General features: G+C 42.7%; 1 protein-coding gene across 1 annotated transcript in view; it reads left to right on the top strand.

The window, feature by feature from the left end:
- Positions 1-10385, top strand: part of LOC126251976 (cylicin-1-like) — a 73159-nt gene that overhangs the window by 19315 nt on the left and 43459 nt on the right. The window contains exon 2 of the mRNA XM_049952748.1: positions 9300-9738. Coding sequence (XP_049808705.1) covers positions 9300-9738 — 439 coding nt within the window. The remainder of the gene's footprint in view (positions 1-9299; positions 9739-10385) is intronic.

Genomic DNA, 10385 nt, shown 5'->3' with positions numbered 1-10385 from the left:
GACTATGGAAGCATCGTCTACTCCTCTGCTCGGCCGTCTATTCTTCGGCGTCTCGACTCTATCCACCACCGTGGATTACGTTTAGCGTCTGGAGCTTTTTACACTAGCCCTGTGGAAAGCCTTTATGCTGAGACTGCTGAACCTCCGCTGTCCAATCGGCGAGCGGTCCTTCTGAGCCGTTATGCTAGCCATCTGTCTTCCATGCCTGCTAATCCAGCCCACGACCCTTTTTTCGACGCCTCCTTTGATGTAGGGTATGCAGGCCGCTCCTCCTCCCTACTACCCCCGGGAGTCCGCTTCCGTCAACTGCTCCATTCTCTTTCCTTCCGCTTTCCTAAAACCTTCTTGACAACTTGGGGTACAGCACCGCCTTGGCTTCGTCCCCGGATCTGTCTGCTCCGTGATCTTTGTCAATTTCCCAAGGATGGTACGCCTTCACTTGTTTATCGTCGGGCATTTGCTGCTCTATGTGCACAAATGACAGACGCCACCTTTATTTACACCGACGGCTCGAAAACATCGTTGGGTGTAGGGAGTGCCTATATTGTTGGCGACGCCCCAAATCACTTTCGGCTTCCCGACCAGTGTTCTGTTTATACTGCGGAGCTTTTCGCTGTTCTCCAGGCTGTCCACTACATCCGCCGCCATCAGCGGATACAGTACGTAATCTGCTCAGATTCTCTCAGCTCTCTCCTCAGTCTCCAAGCTCTTTACCCTGTGCACCCTCTGGTCCACCGGATTCAGGACTGTCTGCGCTTGCTCCACCTGGGGGGCGTCTCGGTGGCGTTCCTCTGGCTCCCGGGACACGCTGGTATCTGTGGGAATGAGGCGGCTGATATAGCAGCCAAGGCTGCAGTTTCTCTTCCTCGGCCAGCTATTCAGTCGCTTCCCTTCACCGATCTACGGAGCGGTTTATGTCGCAAAGTTGCTCATTTATGGCATGCGCATTGGTCAACACTTCCCCGCAATAAATTGCGGGAAGTGAAAGCCCTTCCTTGCGCTTGGACCTCTTCCTCCCGAACGAGTCGTCGGGAGGAGGTAATTTTAGCTAGACTCCGGATAGGGCACTGTCGTTTTAGCCATCGGCATCTTTTAAGCGGCGATCCTCCCCCACTCTGTCCCCACTGCTCTCAGCTGTGGACGGTAAGACACCTTTTAATTGAATGCCCCTATTTTAATCCGTTACGCTCCCGTCTACAGCTATCGCCTGATCTATCGTCGATTTTAGCAGATGACACGCGCTCAGCCGACCGCGTTCTCCAGTTTATTAGTGACAGTGAAATGACGTCAGTCATTTGAAGTTTTATCGGGGACCATCAACCCCTCTCTGTAGTGGACTTTTAAGCCTTGTTTCTGCTTTTCGTGTCCAATTTTTTGAGTTTTGTTCCCATTTTTGCTGTTTTCCATTTTCAGTTTTTATTCTTTCCTCAGTCGCGGACCGGGCGCGAATGACCATAGCAGTTTTGCGCCCGAAAACCAAAAAAAAAAAAAAAAAAAATTCCTTCTCTGTGTACTGTATCTACCCAAGTATGTTCAGAAACAGTCAGTAGGTGTGCCACTTATCCCAAATGTTTCTATATGTTGTAGTAGAATCTTATGCTCAATTGTATGAAAAGCTTTAAAATGCTCTGAGAATATGTTCGTGACATATTTATTCTGTCAAGAGAATCGGTATCATTTTTGTACTTCTGTAACTTTGGAACCTGAACTTAGAAGGATCTATTTATTCAAGTAGGCTAAATCATTAATCTTCCTTCCACAAATTAATCTTATAGAGGAGTATGACCACAGGGATATGGGCCTTTAGTCTGCCTCTTCTGGATTACCCTCATGTAACAGACACATCTTTTGCCTGGTTTAAATACTCTGAAAAGTTCGCAATGCTTTTATTCTTTACATTGTACATTATTTTGTCATTATATGGCTTTTTGCACCTTACGAAACATCTTTTGGTACCTATGATAGGTGTAGTAGCAGTAAAGATTGTATGTTGTTTCATTGCTGGAAGGTCTTTACGGCATTGCATAATCCAAAATGCACCCTACTGATCTCAAATAAACCAAACGTAACACAAGCTACAGTCCTAGGTATTTCTTCTGGGGCAGTGGATATTTGATAGAAAGAAGGTACCACATCTGTTGTTGAAGATTTGCTTGCTGTGGATTCTGAGTGAGAAATCTTAACATATGGGACTGTGCACCATTTAGAAATTGTTCTGATGTTTAGTTGGTGATAATTATTACATGAAACAATGTGGAGAGAGAAGGTGCAGCTTCTGGCAGATGGACAACAGATGCCACGGATGAGCCTGAAACAAAATTTCTGCTTCACTTCCCACAGTTACTTGATTGGTAGCTGATGGGACCAGGTGTGAACTGATGGGTCTACTATTGTTCGAGCATTTTGCATTGTTGAATGCTGTATGGGGTCTGGGAGCAGAGGTGCTAAGAGAAATCTGGGTACTATTAAAGGCATCTTAGATGATCAAAATCGCTATTGATCAAGCATATGGCAGTGTTGTCTAAAAGGTGTAGACGTGCCCATGGTTAGCCAACTTGGTGGTTTCATGAAGGATGTCTGGTAGCACCCCATGGCAAGATAAGATTTGCTCCAGGGGTGTGTTATAATGTGCCTGCCTCTGTGAATCACTATACACTTATGGTGAAAACTGAAGTTCAGTAGAGGACAGGGCAATATGACTTGATTGTAGAACTGTTGCCAACAAAGAGGCAACAGTAATCAATGTAGGTAGTCGCGAAGGTGGGAATGCCAATACTGCTATTGTGTTCTCTAGAAACTGTAATTTTATTTAATATTCTGTGACAAACAATTGATGGTTGCCATCTGCAAAGCCAGTTGCAATCATTACCAACTTCCTGGCACATTTCCCATCTCATACAGGATGACATTATTTCTCTTCTGAGACAGATCAGTAGTCATGTCAGACTAGAATAACATAAGATTCTGTGTTGTTGATCAAGCAATTGATAGGAATGCCTCATAAGTTTCTGGTTTCTGTATGTGTTTCCCCAAGACTTCATTGTATTTTACTCAGTTCTTCATATAAATTTTGTACAGTTCATGTTGTGATCTTAAATGAACATGGCAAAACATTATTACTGTCAGTTATAGTATGTTGATAATACTGTAGCATACAAAAACAGGTGCACTGTTTTAATTTTGATAAAAGCTCGGGTAGGTGACTGTAGATGGCACTGTAGATTACAGTGTTTTTTTTACTGACTCTTGATGTTTGGTGCTAATGTTATAGGTTTTATACTTCCCAAATTTAGGTCCACTACAGCAATGTGATTTCTTCATGGTGCTTCACAATGCCCTGGAGCTTAAGTCTGGCATTGTAGAAATTGTTCAGTTGAATAATTCTTTGCCTAAGGGACTAATTTTGTATCCGGATATGCCTGCAATTAGCATTGTGACTAACATAATACACAACATTAAAAGTGCCTTCTGTATTAATTACAGGCTCTCGTCATTCTGTCTGTACTGCATAATAAATCAGATGGGTTGAAATTTTCCTGGGAAAGTGTTTCCTTACATGGCCGTCAACATGATGTTACGGACAGAGAATCATTGGACTTCACATGGATTCTTTCTGCTAGTAACTATGTTACCCCATCCAGTGCTATTTGTAACACTGTCAGATTAAAAGGGCCCTTCACTGGGTGGACTGCTACAGAGCCCCATAGCTTGCCACCTATTCTTCTTTAGAATTTAGTCAGATGTCTGGCATTCAATACTCTGTTGTCTACCAGCACCTTCACTGCCATCATCCACTTTGAACACTTATTAATGACAACCTGTGAATATCTCATTAGTGTCACATTTTTCATTATATTTGATCTGAACTTTGGGTAATAACAGTCAACTGAATGATTTATATGTGTATTAAACATCTGTTAGATACCTTTTGTTATATGTCATGGTCTCATCACTATCATATAAGTGTGCTCTTTCTGCTACTAGATGGATTTGAATATTATAACTGTGTATTACATACAGTAGTTTTGCTGCAATGCTCTTCATTCATTGTATGTGTTGCTGTATAGCTGACTTGAAAAGAAGTGTAATACACCTTGGAATGTAAAATATGTGATGCAAACAGAGTGAGGTAGCTCATTCTGGAGAACAGTAATTCAAAGCCCCATTGACCATCCAGTACGCAATTTTCCATTGTTTCCTTAAATCAATTAAGGCAAATGCTAGGATGTTTTCTGTGGAAAGGACACAGCCAATTTCCTTCCCCAATCTGAGTTTCTGCAGAGTTTCCAATAATCTCACTCAATATTCCTTGTATTTAATGAACTTTTCATATGATCTCCTTCAACTGGACAAAGTACTCAGAACCATATATTCTTTTATCTGTGATTATTTTCTGTAAATTATGTGCATTATGAGATGTGTACGTGGGAGGAAGTCCAAATAGTTTTTTCTGAAAACAGGTTTTAAATTTTATAAAGGCTGTGTTTTGGCTTTCACCAAATTCCTTCTATGCAACTGAGTATTGTAGAGGAAGTGTTAGCAGAATTTCATAAGCAGCGTCTCATAGAAAAAAATTGTTCTGGATTCTCTTTAACTGAGATCATTTCAACTAGTCCATCAACTATTTTATTTCTGCCACACTAGAGATAGTGATAAACTTGAAGTAATTATGTATGCAAGAGAACTTATTTGCTATACTGTTCCCATTTAGGAGAACAGTGGTTCAAATCCCCATCCGGCCAACCAGATTTGGGATTTGTGTGATTCCCCTACATCACTTGAGGCAAATGCTTGCAAGTTCCTTTCATAAGGGCACAGCCAACTTCTTTCCCCATCCTTCCGAGCTTGTGTTCTGCCTATAATGACCTCATTGGCGAGCGGATGTTAAACTCTAATCTTCCTTCTTACCATGGAGTAAAAGACCCTGGACCGGTTGACTTGCCAAGGGGCTAAATGTAAATTTGAACGATTACACCCCATTCGGTTGACATCCACATACGCTGCAGCTACATTACCATCACCATCACAAGCACTAGTTGTACCACACTCTGTGCCACAAACAGTGGGCCCTCCGGGCCTCCAGAATGCATCTGCCCCCTTGGTGGTAGGGGGAAAATCTCCTTCCATTACTCCCAAAGCACCTACTTTGGGAGCAAGGTCCCGCCAAAAGCAGGGGTCATTGGTCCCCTCCCCCCAGCTGGAGAAGCAACCGCCTCCTCTGGCTCCTCTTGTGTGGAAGGGATCCCTTGGGACCCTACCTCCCGAGGTCTCCACTAATGCTACAGCGGACACTCGCCAGTGGCTAAAGGAGCCAAAAGCTGCTGGACAAAGAGCTTCAGTCTTCCTCCGAGCCTGAAGTTACTTTGGAGAAGTCCTCCCAGCAAGCCCCTAAAGAGAAGCGAGAGAGCAAGCAAACAAAGAAGTCTGCTAAGAAGAAGGACCCTCTTGTGACCCCAACACCACCATTCCCTACCAATTCTGCACCTGCGGTTGAGGTGGAGATCTCGGTGTCCCCTGAGGACCTGGATGTCACTGATGCCTCGTCCACAGTAGGAATGGATACAAATACCCAGTCGGTGGTAACAGGTGACCCTGAGGTGTAACCTGCCATCTTACATGCTTCATGGCTTCTAGCCTCACAGTAATGTTGTTATCCAGTGGAATTGCTACATATTTTTTTCCACCACCGGGCTGAGTTACAGCAGTCGTTAAGCTTTACACCTGCTTTCTGCATTGCCCTCCAGGGAAACTGGTTCCCGGCAATGCGGACCCTTGCCCTCCATGGCTATAGGGGATATTACACGAACCCTAGTGACTATAATAGTGTGTCAGATGGAGTTTGTGTCTGCCCTGAACTCAGTATGCAGTAAACCTGTGCCCCTTCAAACCCGTCTTGAAGCTGTGGCTGTTAGGATAAGGACGATGCAGGAAATAACTGTCTGCAACATATATCTTCGTCCAGATGGTGCAGTACCCCTGAACACATTGGCTGCACTGATTCATCAACTCCCTAAACCCTTCCTACTTTTGGGAGGTTTTAAAGCCCATAACCTCTTGTGGGGGTGGCATCGTGCTTACTGGCCGAGGTAGAGATGTCGAAACTATCCTGTCTCAACTCGACCTCTGCCTCTTGAATAACACTGGACTTGCATTCGGGAGGACAACAGTTCAATCTCGTCTCCAGCCATCCTGATTTAGGTTTTCCATGTTTCCCTAAATCGTTTCGGGCAAATGCCGGGATGGTTCCTTTGAAAGGGCACGGCTGATTTCCTTCCCCATCCTTCCCTAACCCGAGCTTCCGCTCCGTCTCTAATGACCTCGTTGTCGACGAAACGTTAAACACTCTCCTCCTCCTCCTCCTCCTCCTCTTGAATACTGGGGCCCCCACACATTTCAGTGTGGCTCATGGCACTTACTCGGCCATTGATTTATCCCTCTGCAGCCCAAGACTTCTCCCATCTGTCCACTGGAGAGCCCATGATGACTTGTGTGGTAGTGACCACTTTCCAATCTTCCTGTCACTCCCCAAACGCCATTCCCCTGGACCTCTACCAAGATCGGCTTTAAACATGGCAGACTGGGAAGCTTTCACCTCTGCTGTCACCGTTGAATCTCCCCCACAAGGCACCATCGATGTGGTAGTTGACCAGGTCACTAGAACGATCATTTATGCGGTGGCAAACACAATCCCTTGTTCTTTAGGGTGCCCCTTGCGAAAATCAGTACTTTGGTGGTCACCAGAAATCATTGAGGCCATTAAAGAGTGTTGGCAAGCTCTAAGCATCATAAACAGCATCCTTCCCTAGAGCACCTCATATCTTTTAAACGGCCCACATTCGCCAGCTTATAAAAAGACGGAAACAGAAGTGTTGGGAGAGATAAGCCTTGACCATTGGGTGCCATACGTCACCTTCCCAAGTCTTCATGAAAATCAGACATGTTTTTGGGTACCAGACCCCAACAGGTGTTACTACCTCCACCATCCTTTGGTAGAGATCATCCAGTAGTCCATCTTTGTGCTGGAACAGTCCAGTTGTTCCATAGTGTTTGTGTGGACCCCAGGCCACGTCAGAATCCCAATAAATGAACTTGCCGAAAGGCTGGCCAAACAGGCTACACGGAAACCGCTTGTGGAGATCGGCATCCCTGTAACTGACTTGCGATCATTATCATGCCGCAAGATTTTTCAGCTTTGGGAGACAGAATGGCATAATCTCAGTACATACAACAAACTGCATGGCATTAAGTAGACTATGAATGTGTGGAAGACCACCTTGCTGGCCTCTCGCAGGGACTCTGTGGTTCTCTGCCAGCTCCGCATTGGCCATATGTGGATGATACATGGCTACCTTCTCCATCGTGAGGACCCACCTCGATGTCACTGTGGCTCACATATGACTGTCGTCCACATCTTGCTGGACTGCCCATTTTTAGCTGCTCTTTGGCGGAGTTTTAACCTTCTCAGCACCCTACCTTCAGTGTCGGGCAACAATACCTCAACAGCAGATTTAGATTTATGTTCTATTCGTGAGGTTTTTTTTTTTATTGTACCATTTAAGGGTTGGCATTTAGCCTTCTCTCAGAGGCCGCCACCCTCCCTCCATTTTAACTCTGTCGCACTTTCTTTGCAATTGTTTGTCCTGTTGGCCGTCTTTTCCCTACATGTGTTCATCTTGCCTTGTATTTTTGGGGTGGACATTTTAACGTGTTACAGAGTGGCTGGGTCATCCTCTTTTTTTATTGTTGTGATCAGCCAGCCCAGACCATCTGCACTGTGGTTTTAATACCCACTTCTACTTTTCCTTGTGGTGTATGTTTCCTCCGTTTTTTGTTCATTCCATTCGTTTTCTTTTTAGATGCAGTGTTGGCTGTTTTTGTACCTTGAGCCTTGCTTGTGTCAGGGAAAAGGGACTGATGACCCCGTAGTTTGGCCCCTTTATACCCCAAACAAACCAACCAACCAACCAACCATCATCACTCAGTGGAGTGTTCACAATTTATAGTTTGTACATCTTGCTTTATAGGAATGATGTCATTTGATCAGATGGCTGCACACTGTTACTTTCAGGTCTTTAGGGTGCTCGTCAAACTGTTCCAGTCCAATTTGGAAACAGTGACTTGGGACATGGTGTTGCTAAAGGTGCAGGTAACCTTCAGGGTGCTGTAGGTGCACATCTCCACCACATGCCTAAATGATGTCACGTTAGCAATCAGGATTCATTGCCTCATGTTTTCCTGAGTGCTCTTACCCTGGCATCTGCATATACCAATCTGTACTACCTCATCACTCCAGGTAATCTTTTCCTATCGTCTGTGTGTTCTGTATTCTTATTAATTTTTATTGCTCGTCCTGCACTTGACTATCATGCTGACGGTCAGTGTAGGTCATATGGCATGTGGAGAACATCCATTTACCAGCCTACAGAAATACTGTCTCTTAAAGTCAGCAGCTGTGTATTATATTTTGGGGCAACTTTGTGCATTCACCAACATTTTTAACTCAGAAAAGAGCAGTCAATGTGATCTTTGGTTTCAAATTGCTAACTTTAGCAGGCCATTTTTCAGATGTCTCAGAATTCTAACTCTGCAATTCCTGTGCATACACTCCATCATGTGATATGTTGCTGACAATATTAACTCATCCAGAAGAAACTGCAACTTTTGTTATGTGAACACTACACAGACAAATGTTGTTCGCCTAGATAACACTTCTTTTAGCATCGCACAGAAAAATTTGTGCTATTCAGTAAGCGTAATTTTCAGTAGTCTTCCAGTAGAACTAAAAAAATCGAATGAGAAATCACAAGTATTCAAATCAAAGTTCAACAGTTTCCTTGCAGCACACTCCTACTCTGTACAGGAGTTCTTCACAAAAGTTGAAAATGTTTTTCTGTAAGTATTATTTATTCATATATTCTCACAGTTTCTTGGTGTTTTATAAATCCTTTCATTTACAAATATTCTAATGAGCCTTCTGTAAACTATGTATTGACTCTTTCTGTGGCCAACTAGCTGTGGCTCATATTACCCCATGGAAAATGATAAGATTAATTAATTAAATTGCTTCTGAGTGTAGTTGCCATCTAGAGGTTCCTAATTTGCACCAGGAAACTGCATAACCGTTTTAGTAGCATAAAATACACATTCAGTACACTTTTATAATGTGTGAGCAACTGGTCATTCATGTAGTGTTAATTTATTTTGTGCAATTCGTGTGGTTACAATTTGTTAGTTATGATTGTAGTATAATATTTTCAGAGTCTACATTTTATAGACTCATGTAATTTGCTTTGTTTCAGAAATCACAACCAAATGGGCCAGCAACAGTTCTGAATGAAGAGCCAGTCGAAAGTAAACATAAATCAGAATTGGGTAAAACTGTTAAAGTGCCAAAGCAACCAAAAGATAATAAGGCAGAGTCAGAAAAATTGTTGAAAGCAGAAAGACAGGCAAAGTCAAACAAAAGTGAACCTTCTTTGAAAGAAAATGTTAATAGGACAACCAACAAGGAACAGAAACTCATTCAGAAAGAGAGGGAAAATGAAACAGAGAATTTGCAAAAATTAAAGGAAAAAGAGACAAACAAAATTGTAGCTAAGAATGACAGTAATATAACAGCAAAGAAGGTAACTAATAAGGGAAAAGAAAATAAAGTCGAAGAGATAAAAAACAAGAAGAATGAAAAAAATCTTGCAAAACTGAAAAAATCTGTGGAAAAACCATTGGATTTTGATGAAGGTAATAATTTAGTTAAAAGGGTCCACTGAATCCTAGTTAAGTTTGTGCTATCTCACTATTCCTATTACAGATCGGTAGAGCCAATCACTATCGATAAACCACCTTCTTTAGAAATTGTATCACCACCTACAATATTATTGAAATCTGAAAAAGTAAGGGCTTGTAGAACGCAACTGTTCAGCTCAGTTGCCTTATGTATTTTGTCTAAAATGCCCCTCTTCACATTACCAGCCGATAGAGGTTTAAGATTCTTTTGTGAATATATGTGTGGTGAGCATAGAGCTCTAAACTTTTGCAGCACTGCTTCAGTTTTTTGTGCTGTAATCTCTGATCTCCAATTATCTGTAATTGCCTTACTTTCAAAACCATGGTGAAAATCTTTGAAGCTGACCTAGCTGTTTCTGTAGGTTGTTCTTTCTTTTGTTTACACCTTTAAAGTCTTTGAAGCTGACCTAGCTGTTTCTGTAGGTTGTTCTTTCTTTTGTTTACACCTTTCTTGTCATTTTTTCGTTATAATCTTGTGGCTGAAGCAAGTTTAAGTTCCCTTTTGGATCTGACCTCCATTTGTCTAATTTTTTTTCCTGCAATGGGATCAGTTGGCAAAGGACACCTAGATAGTACCAACTTACCTAATAACACTAAACACA

This window comes from Schistocerca nitens, chromosome 4 (genome assembly GCF_023898315.1).
Source record: "Schistocerca nitens isolate TAMUIC-IGC-003100 chromosome 4, iqSchNite1.1, whole genome shotgun sequence".
In the NCBI taxonomy this organism is placed as follows: domain Eukaryota; kingdom Metazoa; phylum Arthropoda; class Insecta; order Orthoptera; family Acrididae; genus Schistocerca; species Schistocerca nitens.
Note: the sequence above shows the minus strand (reverse complement) of the source record. Positions and strands in the feature narration are given on the sequence as shown.